The sequence below is a fragment of the Lucilia sericata genome, unplaced genomic scaffold, assembly GCF_015586225.1.
Source record: "Lucilia sericata isolate MDLA Ls3-8-SP2 unplaced genomic scaffold, ASM1558622v1 Contig000376F_arrow, whole genome shotgun sequence".
Classification (NCBI taxonomy): domain Eukaryota; kingdom Metazoa; phylum Arthropoda; class Insecta; order Diptera; family Calliphoridae; genus Lucilia; species Lucilia sericata.
Genome location: NW_023994395.1, coordinates 99,074 through 115,771, shown reverse-complemented (window position 1 = coordinate 115,771; position 16,698 = coordinate 99,074). Strand labels below are relative to the sequence as shown.

At 34.6% G+C, this 16,698-nt stretch overlaps 1 protein-coding gene across 1 annotated transcript in view; it reads right to left on the bottom strand.

Moving 5' to 3' along the window:
• Nucleotides 1-14,793, bottom strand: part of LOC119604261 (protein gooseberry-neuro) — a 40,844-nt gene extending 26,051 nt beyond the window's left edge. The window contains exons 1-2 of the mRNA XM_037956761.1: nt 14,406-14,793; nt 10,100-10,413 (exon numbers count right to left, since the gene is read on the bottom strand). Of these exons, the coding sequence (XP_037812689.1) occupies nt 10,100-10,413; nt 14,406-14,469 (378 nt within the window). The 5' untranslated portion in view covers nt 14,470-14,793. The remainder of the gene's footprint in view (nt 1-10,099; nt 10,414-14,405) is intronic.
• Nucleotides 14,794-16,698: the final 1,905 nt, after the last annotated feature.

Sequence of the window (16,698 nt, the reverse complement as noted above, 5' to 3'; positions counted from 1 at the left end):
TTTTAGTTCTGTTCATAAAAGAAAACTAAAAATTATTGCTTACGGTGTTCCCTGACGGAACCAGTTTTATTTACTCAGTCGTGAGTTAAAAAGTTCTTTATTTTTTTAAATGTTTCAAGTACTTTGAGTTGCCTTTAGAGCAGAGTTTCAAATAATCAAACTCCTCATCAATTCTAAAACCTTCAATTGCAATATAAAAAGAAACTTTTTTCAATCATTTGAAATGTAGTCATAAGATTTGATTTATTAGATTATGAATCTAACAAATTCCTTATAATTTCAGAAAAATTCTAACGAAGAATAGAATAGTATAAAAAAGCAACAAAGAAATCTATTAACCCGTTAACAAACATAACCCTCTCTCTCTCTTCGAAAACATACTGTGCAAGTGTCAATCCAACTGTCAACTAATTAATTAAATTTCAATTGAATTTGTTAAACATTTTTCTTTTAACTCTATACAATCTTAACATTAGATTCCTTTATAACGACTTTAAACCAAAACATAATTTAAATAAAAAAATAATAGAAAAAAGAGTAAGAAAAAAACACAAACCCAAAGACTTGTCAAAAAACAAGATAAGCTGTCACCTAGCTGGAATATGTGGCTGAGAGTACAAGACCACCAGATTTTCAAAAAAAAGGTATACAATCCAGCAACAATGATAAATAAACCACTACTGTGTGTTCAAGAAAAAATAAAATAGAAAGAAATAATACTGATTTTATACAGATTTAATAGGCAACTCCTCTGACCAGTTTGTTTAGTCATAAATCTGAGCAAGTGTTGGTTATAAATCCAAATCAACATTACATTTTCTCTGGCTCTCTTTTTGTAAATGTACGTACATTATGATATATTCAATAAAGACCAAAAAAAAAACAATTTCCAGTTAAATCATTACCCCCACCCCGTCTTAATTCCTAGAACATTTTTATTCATCTCTGACATGGACATAATGTCAGTTTATTTTTCTCGACAACAATTTTCATATGTTTCCAATGTTTGCCTATGAGTAAGAGAGGGTTTTTGTTCGTGTTTTCATTGAAATGGCCAAAAGGCGTTATAGTCTTAACAAGATCAACAAATAACACAAATTGTTGTTAGTTTAATGTGTGGTGCGACTGTCGGTTTGTTACCTAAAGTATAAAAGATTTGAATTGTAGTTTGAAGTTGCACTTGGTGCGAATTGCCACATGAAAGGCTCAAGCGCACACGCCACTCAAAAGAGTTAACACAGTCTATAACTTTGCTTGTAAGTCATTAAATTGAATTACAGCAAACTAAACTGTCAAAGCTATTTACTTTATACTTAATACCAAAGTTGTAAGACTCTTAGCGGATCTTTAGGAAATGAGATCTTGTAGTGTTATAAATGTTAGAAGTCAATTTATCTAAGACTGTCCAAAAGCACCTATGCAAATCGGAAATCCATTAATAAGATCGTTTAAACTAAGAGATCTTCAACAGATCTCTGAGTTCAATGTTCACAAGAAGGAGAGAGGTTCAACTCCATCAATTTTAGAACTTTGAACTAAAATGAGTAAACTTCTAATTTATATGCAACTCTGAAACCATTTCATCTTCTATAACATTTCCATAAGGATCTTAAAATTGTGTCATACTTTTACATTTTTTTTGTAATTGTCTTTTAATCTCATCTATCAAGTTTTTCTGCGCTGCATCCAAACTAGTGTCAAGTTATTTGCATTACGAAAAGAAAAAGTAATAATAAAAAATGTCTCGTAAGAAAATTTGATGGGTGTTGTATTTGCTTAGACATGTAGACACCTGTATGATGGACAATGAAAATTATTTTTAATGTCTAGCTAAGAAAATTTTTTGTAATTATTTTGTAAAGCATTCGGATATTAGTTTATAGCAAAATATTATGCAAAAGGAAATGTGGAAAGAGTTTCAACTTTTCGTTGAAGGAAGGGAGTTTAGAGGAAAATAGTGAAAGAAATAGAACTAGAACAGAACTAGAACAGAACTAGAACAGAACTGGAACAGAACTGGAACAGAACTAGAACAGAACTAGAAAAGAACTAGAACAGAACTAGAACAGAAGTAGAACATAACTAGAACAGAACTAGAACAGAACTAGAACAGAACTAGAACAGAACTAGAAACAGAACTAGAACAGAACTAGAACAGAACTAGAACAGAACTAGAACAGAACTAGAACAGAACTAGAACAGAACTAGAACAGAACTAGAACAGAACTAGAACAGAACTAGAACAGAACTAGAACAGAACTAGAACAGAACTAGAACAGAACTAGAACAGAACTAGAACAGAACTAGAACAGATCTAGAACAGAACTAGAACAGAACTAGAACAGAATTAGAAGTGAACTGGAAGTGAACTAGAACTAGAACTGAACTAGAACTGAAATAGAACTGAACTAGAACTGAACTAGAACTAACTAGAACTGAACTAGAACTGAACTAGAACTGAACTAGAACTGAACTAGAACTGAACTAGAAACTGAACTAGAACTGAACTAGAACTGAACTAGAACTGAACTAGAACTGAACTAGAAACTGAACTAGAACTGAACTAGAACTGAACTAGAACTGAACTAGAACTGAACTAGAACTGAACTAGAACTGAACTAGAACGAACTAGAACTGAACTAGAACTGAACTAGAACTGAACTAGAACTGAACTAGAACTGACTAGAACTGAACTAGAACTGAACTAGAAACTAGAACTAGAACTAGAACTGAACTAGAACTGAACTAGAACATGAACTAGAACTAGAACTAGAACAGAACTAGAACTGAACTAGAACTGAACTAGAACGAACTAGAACTGAACTAGAACTGAACTAGAACTGAACCTAGAACTGAACTAGAACAGAACTAGAACTGAACTAGAACTAGAACTAGAAACTGAACTAGAACTGAACTAGAACTGAACTAGAACTGAACTAGAACTGAACTAGAACTGAACTAGAACTGAACTAGAACTGACTAGAACTGAACTAGAACTGAACTAGAACTGAACTAGAACTGAACTAGAACTGAACTAGAACTGAACTAGAACTGAACTAGAACTGAACTAGAACTGAACTAGAACTGAACTAGAACTGAACTAGAACTGAACTAGAACTGAACTAGAACTGAACTAGAACTGAACTAGAACTGAACTAGAACTGACTAGAACTGAACTAGAACTGAACTAGAACTGAACTAGAACTGAACTAGAACTGAACTAGAACTGAACTAGAACTGAACTAGAACTGAACTAGAACTGAACTAGAACTGAACTAGAACTGAACTAGAACTGAACTAGAACTGAACTAGAACTGAACTAGAACTGAACTAGAACTGAACTAGAACTGAACTAGAACTGAACTAGAACTGAACTAGAACTGAACTGAACTAGAACTGAACTAGAACTGAACTAGAACTGAACTAGAACTGAACTAGAACTGAACTAGAACTGAACTAGAACTAGAACTGAACTAGAACTGAACTAGAACTGAACTAGAACTGAACTAGAACTGAACTAGAACTGAACTAGAACTGAACTAGAACTGAACTAGAACTGAACTAGAACTGAACTAGAACTGAACTAGAACTGAACTAGAACTGAACTAGAACTGAACTAGAACTGAAATAGAACTGAACTAGAACTGAACTAGAACTGAACTAGAACTGAACTAGAACTGAACTAGAACTGAACTAGAACTGAACTAGAACTGAACTAGAACTGAACTAGAACTGAACTAGAACTGAAATAGAACTGAACTAGAACTGAACTAGAACTGAACTAGAACTGAACTAGAACTGACTAGAACTGAACTAGAACTGAACTAGAACTGAACTAGAACTGAACTGGAACTAGAACTGGAACTAGAACTGAACTAGAACTGAACTAGAACTGAACTAGAACTGACTAGAACTGAACTAGAGCTGAACTAGAACTGAACTAGAACTAGAACAGAACTAGAACAGAACTAGAACTGAACTAGAACTGAACTAGAACTGAACTGAACTAGAACTGAACTAGAACTGAACTAGAACTGAACTAGAACTGAACTAGAACTGAACTAGAACTGAACTAGAACTGAACTAGAACTGAACTAGAACTGAACTAGAACTGAACTAGAACAACTAGAACAGAACTAGAACAGAACTAGAACAGAACTAGAACAGAACTAGAACTGAACTAGAACTGAACTAGAACTGAACTAGAACTGAACTAGAACTGAACTAGAACTGAACTGGAACTAGAACAGAGCTAGAACAGAACTAGAACAGAACTAGAACAGAACTAGAACAGAACTAGAACAGAATTAGAAGTGAACTGGAAGTGAACTAGAACTAGAACTGAACTAGAACTGAAATAGAACTGAACTAGAACTGAACTAGAACTGAACTAGAACTGAAATAGAACTGAACTAGAACTGAACTAGAACTGAACTAGAACTGAACTAGAACTGAACTAGAACTGAACTAGAACTGAACTAGAACTGAACTAGAACTGAACTAGAACTGAACTAGAACTGAACTAGAACTGAACTAGAACTGAACTAGAACTGAACTGGAACTAGAACTGAACTAGAACTGAACTAGAACTGAACTAGAACTGAACTAGAACTGAACTAGAGCTGAACTAGAACTGAACTAGAACTAGAACTGAACTAGAACTGAACTAGAACTAGAACTGAACTAGAACTGAACTAGAACTGAACTAGAACTGAACTAGAACTGAACTAGAACTGAACTAGAACTGAACTAGAACTGAACTAGAACTAAACTAGAACTGAACTAGAACTGAACTAGAACTGAACTAGAACTGAACTAGAACTGAACTAGAACTGAACTAGAACTGAACTAGAACTGAACTAGAACTGAACTAGAACTGAACTAGAACTGAACTAGAACTGAACTAGAGCTGAACTAGAAACTGAACTAGAACTGAACTAGAACTAGAACAGAATTGAAGAGTGAACTGAAGTGAACTGAACTAGAACTGAACTAGAACTGAACTAGAACTGAACTAGAACTGAACTAGAACTGAACTAGAACTGAACTAGAACTGAACTGAACTAGAACTGAACTAGAACTGAACTAGAACTGAACTAGAACTGAACTAGAACTGAACTAGAACTGAACTAGAACTGAACTAGAACTGAACTAGAACTGAACTAGAACTGAACTGAACTAAAACTGAACTAGAACTGAAGTAGAACTGAACTAGAACAGAACTAGCATAGAACTAGAACAGAACTAGTAGCAATCTGATACTGAATCCATTAAGAATTAAAAAAAAAACATCTGTTTTGATCCAACCACCCACCCTCTTTCCCAAGTAAGGTCTCCACAAAGTTTCTATCTTTGCGATCTTAGAGACATAAGGACGCCTTAAATATGTTTAAAAAAAGCTTATCTTATAAATCACTAAATAGAAAAAAAAACGTTAACCTACAAAAGGCCTTAAGCTACAATGTTTGCCAAATCTATTTGATTTATTTTCTATAGTCAACTAAATAAAGCAAAAGTTTAAGCAATACAAGGCGTTTACGAGGCGTTTTAAATCACGAACTCTAAAATTATATATACAAAATAATAAAGATTTGTTAAACTAAATGATCTAAGTACTTCGAACAACAATTGATTGGAAAATTTCTTTATAAATATTTCAAAAAAACACACGCGCGTCATAGCAGCTGTTGCAACAGCAGATATTGAGTTATGAAATAATTAGCAGTGTAAATTTAGATAAAAAAGAGAGCAATTCAATTAAGATTTTTGGAAGAAAAAATTAGATCATGGGCAATTGATCTTGTATTGTTTAAGATAAGTAGCAAACAGATTTGCATTTCTGTATGGCCAAGTAAATGCAAATTGTATTATGTTTAATGAATTATATAATCCTGGATTAAATTTCTATTTTTAAGTATGTGGTATGCGGCAATATGTTTGTAGTAGGCTGCATTGGCTTAAAACCAAAACATAACATTGAACAACCCTAACACAAGTGATCATAGATCAAGCCAATAGCCAGACAGCCAAACTATGAAAGCGGATGACAAGAGGGTATTTGGCTCGTCCATCGGGGCGACTTATCTTGAATGGATAACAATGTTGTTTAAAAGAACAAAATATATTTAAAGCAACTCATATTCTAATTTAGCGTGAAGCGCACCTGGAGGCTGTTAAAGCCTACTCAATGTAACAATAATAACAACAACAACATATAGAAAAGGAGGGCAAAAAATAACAACAATATTTAGGAAAAGAAAAAAACAACATAAGATAGGGCGTACCAAATATCAGTGAATAAATATTTGAAGTTTATTAATAAAGTTAACCACAACTCCCAAAAAAAAAGTAAAATTAAATAAAAAGAAAATATTTCCCCCATGATCAGGGTATACCCTAATAAACGGAGTCATACTCATATGTGTGCGCGAAATTTATTGATCGCTACGATGATAATAAAGAGATGACCATATAGATAAACCTGATACACGTACAAATGAGTGATGAAACATTATGATGATCAATCGATCAATACAACATATATTTGGCCATGTTTGTGAACTATCTGCAGAATATTTAATGGCTTGAGATAGGGTTTCTTTAACTCCTTATAAATAAATCTATACATACGTTAAGATATCATAACACTATCGGCATATTAAAGTGTAACTAATTGCGGCTTTCAAGTAAAAGTAATGTTTGAAACAATAAAAACTAAAACGGCAAAATGTAGATAGAAATAACGTCATTGGTGAATTTGAAAAAAAAGACAGCAAATAATTCATAAAGACGAATAGAGGAAAGATTCTATAAGAAGTATGAGGCAAGCTGATAAAGAAATGATCATGTATGTATTGAAAATGATAGATATTGGTGAAGGTTTAAAGTAATTTCGTAGGTGAAATGTAGTTTTGGAATGTGACGCCGTTTTGGGGGAAGTGTGATAGACACTGCTAGAAGTGTTTACCGATAGTGATTAAAGATCGCGATCAAGCAAGATCTTGGGACATGTACTATGGATCATTTTTCGTGATCATTGATGGATTTAATGGAACTTCCTTATGCTTCACAGTACGTCACTAATATCCTACAGAATGCGGTTGAAGGTTGGTGGGAATCCTCGCCTTATTTGGCAGTCGAAGGTTAACTCTAGATCTACTCTTCTCTATGGCCTAGAATAACAACCAAATCATCAGTACAAGACATTACGTATCACCTACAGGATAGGCTTAAAGGTTGTTATTATCTAAATGAAAATCCTCGCCTTATTTGGGAGTCCAAGTCTAACTGTAGACCTCCAACCTCAATGCTCTAGAATAACAGGAAAATTCTTAGTACAACGACACTTTTTATACCTACAGGATGAGCTTCAAGGTTTTTGTTATATGGACGAGAATCCTTCCATTGTTTGGGAATCGATGACTACTTCTAAGCGTTCTATTAATGACATTTGAGATCAATATCACAAAGTCCATGTATCCTTTTTTCCACGAATCACAAAGTCCATGTATCCTTTTTTCCACGAATTCGAATTAAATAACAGCCGTGTGTTACTCCCTGACGTTCCGTTAAAAGTCAGACGGAGATCGCATCTAGAACTAACAATTTCTCTCTCTCTCCACTATTTCTCAAAGTTCCGTTAATTCTTTACAGAGACCCGAATGGTTTGCCTCCGACATATAGAGGCAAACCCTAGCTATCATGTTACTTCTTGAAATTGTGCGTCAAAAGACAGGAAAAAGTTTGCGTTAATTTCATAGACTGTGATCTTTTATAGTACTTCTTAGATTTGGATTTAAAACGCAGTCGTCGTATTACGTCTAGAAGTTCAACATCATAGGCCAGAGTCTCCTGATACAAAGTTGTGCCTTACGATACACTGGATGATTATCTACTTTTACTTGGAACACCGAATAAGTTCGGACATTTCTACCTTTTACTTTACAATCGGAGACGTATCAAAAATGCCGACGCTCTATTCACAGAAGAGCTCTCAGTAAGAGTTCGTCCACTCCTCTTATTGTTAATAACAGCAGTCTCCACGTTATCTTTCGAAGTTCCGCATTAAAAGTCCGATTGGAAAGGAAGCACAAAGAACCTCTGATCACAATATGTTAATTCTCTAGAAACCTAAGAATGGAAACGTTCCCAACTCTTTATACTGTTCACCACAGTCGCGATGTTCCTCCTCAAAGGTTCTTTTCATCGATTCAGATAAGTTTGTTTAGTCATATATCAGTTTCAATTGCGCACTGATTGAACCTTTACACCCCAATGAAAGTTGAATCAAAAATCTTAAAAAATGGATTGATAAGAATTTCTCCTTTGGCGCCTAGTAGTAAGTGAACCCCAGCAATTCAATGCCATAACAAGCATTGAATTGCTTTGATGGTTCTGGAATGAGAACTCTCGGAATTTTTTCCACAGGGAGCTATTGATCCAGATGACAACAGGTTGTGTTCATTCATTGGACTTCAACCTATTAATGACTCTTCCTTCTGATTAAGCTATAGTTGATTCCAAAGATTTAACACATGGGTTTCATCGAAGATAATGAGTCCAGTACAAGCCGCATGATATAAAAATGTCCTTGGAAATTGGAAATTGCAGTGCGCATTCCATTCAGACACTCTGAAGAGAAGTTCGTGAGGCGCAAGATATACCAAATTTAACAATGACCACTCGATTAAGAAAAGTACTTCTCCTTTCCATAGGGGATGGTAATTGCTGTTTGGATTTAAATCAAAAGGCCCGACGAGACTTTCTACAATTGCATTTTATTAGGAAATTTATCTGCTGGAGAGATATAGATGAAAACCACTTCCTTCCATAGAGGTTGGAAATTGCTGTTTGAATTCTTTGCAGAGGATTAGAGGAGAAGTTCTAGAGGCATCAGATATCCCGAATTAGACTTAACATTGACTTCTTGTTTGGTGTCCAGACAAGTCAAGTGTGGATACTTTCAAACAAAAGGATTAAAACTCAGCTTCGATATCAGATCCAGTTTATTCCGGATATTCCCTACTACAGAAGTTATGCACTTATATCGCGGGTAACACATTGAAAACTTTGTGAAGTTCCTTGATTCTAATGGTAAACCGAACAGCGTTCCCAGCAAGTCTATCTGCTATAAATTTAACACTACGACACTCAAAAGCAAACTATAACGGAAACCTACGAAATTACTTTTTCCCTTAACCTACACCCACAGCGTCAACTGGTCTGGGCCTTAAAGACAAAAACAAAAGAAAAACTTTAACAAATTCAAAATAAGAATCATTGATGTAGGTTTTGAGGCAACACACACAAAAACTAAAACCTATAAAATATAATAAAAAATCACAAAATCAATGCAAAAGTTACGCTAATTTAAAATAAACAAAAAAAAACTTAAAGGCGGTAACTCTCTGCTACAAAATGTGACACATAAAAGGATAACATTTTCATTCATGAATCAATGCCGCACAAAAACCTGAATGAACGTAGGAACCTACATACTATACCATTAACTATGGCCTAAAGGTTTCAAGGTGTCAACAACAATAAACATTTGCAATGCCATGCAACGTGCAAACAAAAATCTATAGACATAATCGACTAAGAACAGACGAGCCGAACCGACTTGCAAATATATGATTAAAATAATGTAGGAAAAGAGAAAATAAATGTGCGTGCCAAGGCGGAAGTTAGAGTTGGACTGTGAAATGTAATTTGTTTGCACCTTGCCGCCTCACTTAAATCAATTTCTTAACGGTTTGGGTGGCATTACACTTCGTGTCAACTAAAAAACACCTTCTCTTAGACATTTTAATGTCATTTTAGCTCTATATAATACACTATATATTTATTTGACCTTAAACTATAAACAAACTCTATGGGGTTCTTCATTTCATTGTCTAATTTAGTTTCATTCATAACAAAACAAACGGAAGTTATAGTAGTTATCCAACAGACACGTGACTTTTTGGAATTCCTTTGACTAAAAACTATAAAGGTTAATATGTGGTTTTTGCCACTGTTTCCTTTAGTTTTGCTTATTTCAAAAGACTTTTAAATTATTCCTTTCATTGTCCTAAAAAACATCTTTTACACTACTTACCTTTATTAGTTTTTCTCGTATTTCCCAACTGAATAAACCCGGGTTGGCTTTACACATTTCCTTAATGCGTCCCTCTATTTCGGGTGAGGTTACTTTGGGTTTAGAGCCGCCTATAACACCCGGTCTTATGGAGCCCGTTTCTTGATAACGATTTAATATTTTCGAAACACAACCGTGTGATACTCGCAATTGGCGGGAAATAACACAGGGTCGTACACCACTAGCGGCCATTTCGACGATTTTTAAACGTATATGATTAGGTAGCGGTCTACCGTTGATAAAGACACCGCCTAGTTGATTAACACGACCCTGACCTGTATACAAAAGAAAATAAAATAAATAAAAAATTAATTAAATTATAAAAAAATAAATAATTTCTTCCTTTGAAGTACCGATAATATTAGAGATAAAGCGATCATTTATGTGAACCTTGACTTGCTTTATCATTTGAGCACAATTTGCTTCATATACAGAGACTTTAAAATCTGTATGGCTTTGCAAAACGGATCTTACTTATGAACTATTTTGCGATAAGATTTATGGAAATTTTGAAACATAAATGTAAGAAGTTTGAAAGTTTTTCACTTTTATCGATCATTTTCTCTTTATCTTTTTGTGATTTGGATTCAAACTACAGTTGTGACGTTACTTCAACATCTAAAGCTATACCTAATAAATCGATTAATGAGCCAAAACTGTGACGCTATAGAAAAAACTGATAATTCACAGTGATCACGCCATCATTCATTATAAGGCAAATGATCATTAAGATGTTAGAATGATGTCGACAAAACACTCAAATTGTGTTGATACTAGAGCTTCGCATTAAAAGATATCGATTGATCCTTCTTCTAGATATATACATAATTCCGATCATACTATTTGCGCATCCGATCTATTTTAGTCTTCGATGAGGGTTTTGCATCTTTGGACTTTTGATTTAAAGAGCAATCAGTTATTGCGATCATATCAGAAAGTTTATCAATATTTTAACAGAGTTTCAGAGATTAAATGGTGTAGCTGATGGTAAAGGAATAATATTCAGTCCACATCTGAATTGCTTAAAGATCATTGATCTAACTAGATATTCATTATCCCAAAACAATTGGATCTTCTTTCCCGAACGATAAAAGAACTTCAACAACAATCTTACAAAGACTTGGAAAATGTTTTAGAATAGTTTGTTTATAATGTACTCAGTGATCTTTAAATGATCATGGGTTGTGTATTGTCATGAAACTAAAGATCAGTTCACCGAAAGTATATTCGAAGTGATAGAACACTCAACAGAGTTTCCTATTCGAATTTTCACTTTTCAAAGGATAATTGATTTAAAAAACTTGCAAAGGAAAAAAGTTTTGTATTTGACAAGATCACACCATTCAACGATATGAAAGATCTAGTTCAAAATAACATGTCAGTAAAATCATTACTAAATCCTTCACATTGCGGTATTCAATAAAGTGATAAAGTCGGATTTCCGTTACATTAGATATGAGAGAAGATCTGATTACTGAGAACATGGTTAGCTCCTTTCCGCTCTCTATAAAAAGCGATAGTAGCCATTCAAAAGAAGTCCATATTTGATTATGCGTCATAACGAGAGTGCAGTTGGAATTGATCGGAAAATTCTCCTTAACTCTAAATGATTTAAAAGTTGCTCAAGTATTGCAAATGATTTAAGGATTAGGATTTTAACGAAAGGCAATGCAAACTGATGAAGATCAGTAGCTTTGGTTTTAGTCTTATTAAGAACCCTTCATAGTTCTGTGACACTCATAGAGAACATATCAAAGATAAGTGTGCGCTTTAGAAGTATCCCAAAACGTTGGACTTGAATACACAAGTTTCTAATGATCATTTCGCAAAACTAAGTACCAATCAAAACGTGGATTTGTAAACCTTGAAGCCACTCTAAATGCATCTTAGAATTGAAATGCTTGGAAGAAGAGAAACATAAAAGTACTCCAATCAAAGATGTCCCAAGAAAGGTGTTGCACGATCACGGAATTCCAAAAGGAATTTAGATAAAGTCGAGCAGGAATCGAAAAAGAAAGAAAAGAACTTTAAGTTTGCTTACGTATTATAGCTAGAGTCAAGTTGGAATTGATCGGAATAATCCTCCTTAACACTAAATGATTTAAAAGTTGATCAAGTATTGCAAATGCTTTAAGGATGTTTAGGATTTGGATGTAGGATCAGTAGCTTTGGCTTTGATCTTCTTATAAACCCTTCATAGTTCTGTGACACTCGTAGAGAACATATTGAAGAAAAGTGTGTGCTTTAGAAGTCTTCCAAAAGATTGGATTTGAGTACACAAGTTTCTAATGATCATTTTCCAAAACTAAGTATTAATTGAAACGTGAATTTGTAAACCTTGAAGCCATTCTAAATGTATCTTAGAATTGAAAAGCTTGGAAGAAGAGAACGATAATAGTACTCCAATGAAAGATGTCCCAAGAAAGGTGTTGCAGGAATCGAAACGGAGATGTTAGGAAACTATTATGAGACTAATGGAATATCGAATTGAAAAGGAGAAATAGAAAAGAAACACGAAGAGAAATTGTCATTACTGTAATCCAGTGAAGATTGTAATGTATGATGTGCCAAGTATTATGAAATTTCAAAGGGAATTTGGAAAAAGTTTGCGCATAATGAAGTAATAATACATGACAGGCATCATGAGTAAAACCCAATAAATATCCTGACGAGGAGGAAAGTCGCTCTACCAGACTCGAAGACCGCACACAGAGTCTTATTGGGTAGTTTTAAGTGTCAAAGACCAAATAAAGGACTATTGGGAAGCCCTACATAACAGGCATCATGAGCAAAACCTAATGAATATCCTGACAAGAAGAATGCAATCACTCAGTTGAATCAATAGAGAGGGGTTCCTCAAATCCCAACAACGGCCACTTTGCCTCCACCTAAGCAGAAATACGAACTACCCAGATCAACGTTGTCAAGAGCTATGTTGAAGTAAACCCATCCAACATATTCCTCAACCTTTTCAAGTCGCGCAACCACTGCAAAGATCAACGATTTCTCAAATTCTGCGAGCTACCATACTCGATAACAGCACATAGACTCTTATTGGGTAGTTTTGAGTGCCGAAGACCAAAAGTAAAACCCAATGAATATCCTGACAGGGAAGAAGCAATTACTCCGTTGAGTCAATAGAGAGGGGTTTCTCAATTCCCAACAATCTCCACTTTTCTTCCAACTAACCGGAAATACGAACCACCTAGATCAACGTTGTCAAAAGCGATGTTGATCCTACATAATCCTCAACCTTTTCAAGTCGCACAACTACCGCAGAGATCAACGATTTCTCAACTTCTACAAGCCGAAATAACACACTCGAAGCAGAAAGAAAGATACATATTGGGTATGGAAAAAATGACGAGTGCTGACACTGAACTCAGCAATTGTCCTGAAAGGAAGTGGTAAACCTCAATCACAGTCTCTTAACATGTCACAATCCTTTAGTTTCCAGGCACGACAAACTGTAGATATTGGTAGCACATCTATTACCCGGGATTTCAATAACAACAAGCTAATGAGCGCTTCACTAAGGTAACATGCGCGGTGGAGCCTTACAGAAGAGAAGACAAAAGCTAACAGAGAAAATGCTGCAATAAAGGATGTGGTATATAGGAAATGTTTTAAAAGCTATGGAAGGAGTGCCTAGTGCTGATACTGAACTCAGTAATTGTCTTAAAAGGAAGTGGTAAACCTCAATCACAGTCCCTTAACATGTCACAATATGACAACAGTTGAGATCCTCCAGTTTCTAGCCACTACAGATTAGAGATATTGGTAGCACCTCTTTCAATAACACCAAGCTAATGAGCGCTTCACCAATGTGACATGCGTCGTAGAGCCCTACAGGAGAGAAGACAGAAGCTAACAGGGCAAATGCTGCAATAAAGGAGGTGATATTTAGGAAATGTTTTAAAAGCTATGGAAAAAGTGCCGAGTGCTGACACTGAACTTAGTAATTGTCCTGAAAGGAAGTGGTAAACCTCAATCACAGTCCCTTAACATGTCACAATATGACAACATATGACAACAGTTGAGATCCTCCAGTTTCTAGCCACGACAGACTAGAGATATTGGTAGCACCTCTTTCAATAACACCAAGCTAATGAGCGCTTCACCAAGGTGACATGAGCCGTGAAGCACTACAGGAAAGCAGACAGAAGCTAACAGGGAAAATGCTGCAATAAAGGATGTTTTAAATGTTCCTATGATTCCTTTAGCCCAGATAGTTTGGTTTAGATCCAATTTTCGTTTAATCACTCACCTTGAAAAGGATAACCCGCAAATAGGGGCCGCATATTCAAAGAATTTGCACTAGACATATCCATATTGCTAGGAACTTTTGTTTTTTTTTTTTGTACAACAAAAAGAAATTCTTTAGTAATCCTTTAACTTATTTTCTTAAACATAAAATTAGCCTTGGCAAAAAGAAAGGATATCATAAAAATTGCACTTATAATATAAATTTAAAAGGAATTTTTTTTCTTGTTTCAATTTTTTTATAAATTTTATTTTGTTAAAACACTGAACACTATAATTAAAAGCTTTAGAAACCATATACCGACGGTAGTTGTTAAAAAGCTTTTAAGGCTTTATGTTATTTTTCTTATCTTGGAGGTTTTTTTTGGCAAGCAATATTTCTTAAGGCTAAAAACTATATATTGTTAATATAACGGTACGTTTTTTGTTTAAAATAACGTTGTCTTTTATTTTAGCAGTTTAAAACGCGTTATTTTTCTTTTATTCAATCAAACAGCACGACACTTGGCCAACAACTAAAGAGCGCGCGAGCATAAATTAATAAAGCCGCAACAAGATCACAAAAACCACTAAAACTGGTTCCTCCATAAACGTTGAAATAAAAACGCGAAACAGACAAATAATAAAAATTATTGAAATAACAAACAAACGCGCCAGACTGCCCGCTGTGCTAATAGAGCGCTTATTCTCTCTAACTCTCTTAATATGATAACTAAAGGGGCGTTATTTTGATATTGAACGTGAATTAAATAAAATTCAAACCCGTTTAAAGGTTTTAATTCACGTTTTTTTGTTGTGTGGCAACACACATTTATACATTTGGTGGTGGCTAAACAATGGCAACGATCAAAGCTTGCACTGCACTCTCTTTGGAGTTGGTAAGGCATTAAAAGAAGAGTCCAGCTATAGGTTTTGCTGTAGCTATCCTCTCTTTTCTGCTTTAGTGAGTTAGCTAATCTTGCACGAATGCATTTGAGTTTGGTGAGAGTGTGTTGTTTGTTTTACTCTAGTATTCAAGAGTTTGTTTTGTTGCTGTATGGATCTTTACCTGATAATCTGATTGGCTCTTGATAAAAGGGTGTTTTTCTATTACTTTTTATTTCCTTTTCCAGCAGTTAACCACCACCTTATAATAAACTCCAGCAACTACCACCATTAAGCAACATTTGCTATTAATGATCTAGCAATATACCAAAAAAAGGAAAACTCCAAATTATTGTGGCCGTTTAACATACAAAAACCAAAGCAGCTGTCAGGAACTAGCAGAAGCTGCTGTCTGTTTCCTTTTTACAAAATCAATGGCTGCCATAGTTTTTTTTCTGTGCATTTGACATTTCATTGTTGCTGTTGTATGCGAATGCATGACATTTATATCGTTTGCAACCAATTAAACCGTGAAGGCTGGCTGCCGTTTATAGTTCGTTTTTCATACATTTCTTTTTTTTTTTCTTTTTGTCATCATGTCCTGCTTTAACTGGGTCTTTTGTGTGTGTGTGAAAAATAATAATAATGTATTTTTGCTCTTTTCTTTAACAAATTTGTAGTGCGTGGAGTTTTTGCACCCACGGTAGTAGATTTATTTTTATTCATTAATGATTTTGTTGTGAGGAGAAAAAATTGTATATGATTAACAGTAGGATGTAAAAGGATCAAATCGTTTTGGGGCAGAAATTGAGAAATTTCAAAGTATGATTCAAAGTAATGGTGAAATTGGACTTCAAAGGCTACTAAAAGCTTAACCTCTCGTTTGCAATATGGTCCTTCCGATTGTTGTATGGTCCTTTTAAGTCCGCGTTGTATATGTTTGTTTTGTAAATATTACTGTCATTGAAAGAAGGACCATATTCAAACCATTGAGCGATCCTTGGTTTGAATGTGATCCCTTACAGTCAGTTTGTCCTTTAGAATAATTTAAAAGGACTTTTTACGCGATCGTTGTTACTTCAGACGATCGAAATACGACTAATTCCACGACAATTTTATGCCTTTTTTCGATTGAACTCTAAAATAACGATTCGAAGGATCCGTAATTATTGATAAAAGATTTCAAGTCAATTTCTCATTTGGAAGGATAGAGAGACGATCGTGGTGTCTTTAGGATAAAGATTCTGGCTTTCCAAGCCAATTTGTTGCTTTACCTCCACGATTTATGAGTATAAATCAATTTTGACTATGATCTTGTGGCTGAATCAGTAAAGGTTATTATGGTCTTGGTTATAAACTAATGCTTTAACGATTCTAGTGGTATTTGAAATATGATCGATTTATCACCTTGTTGCTATGAGCTACAATTTACC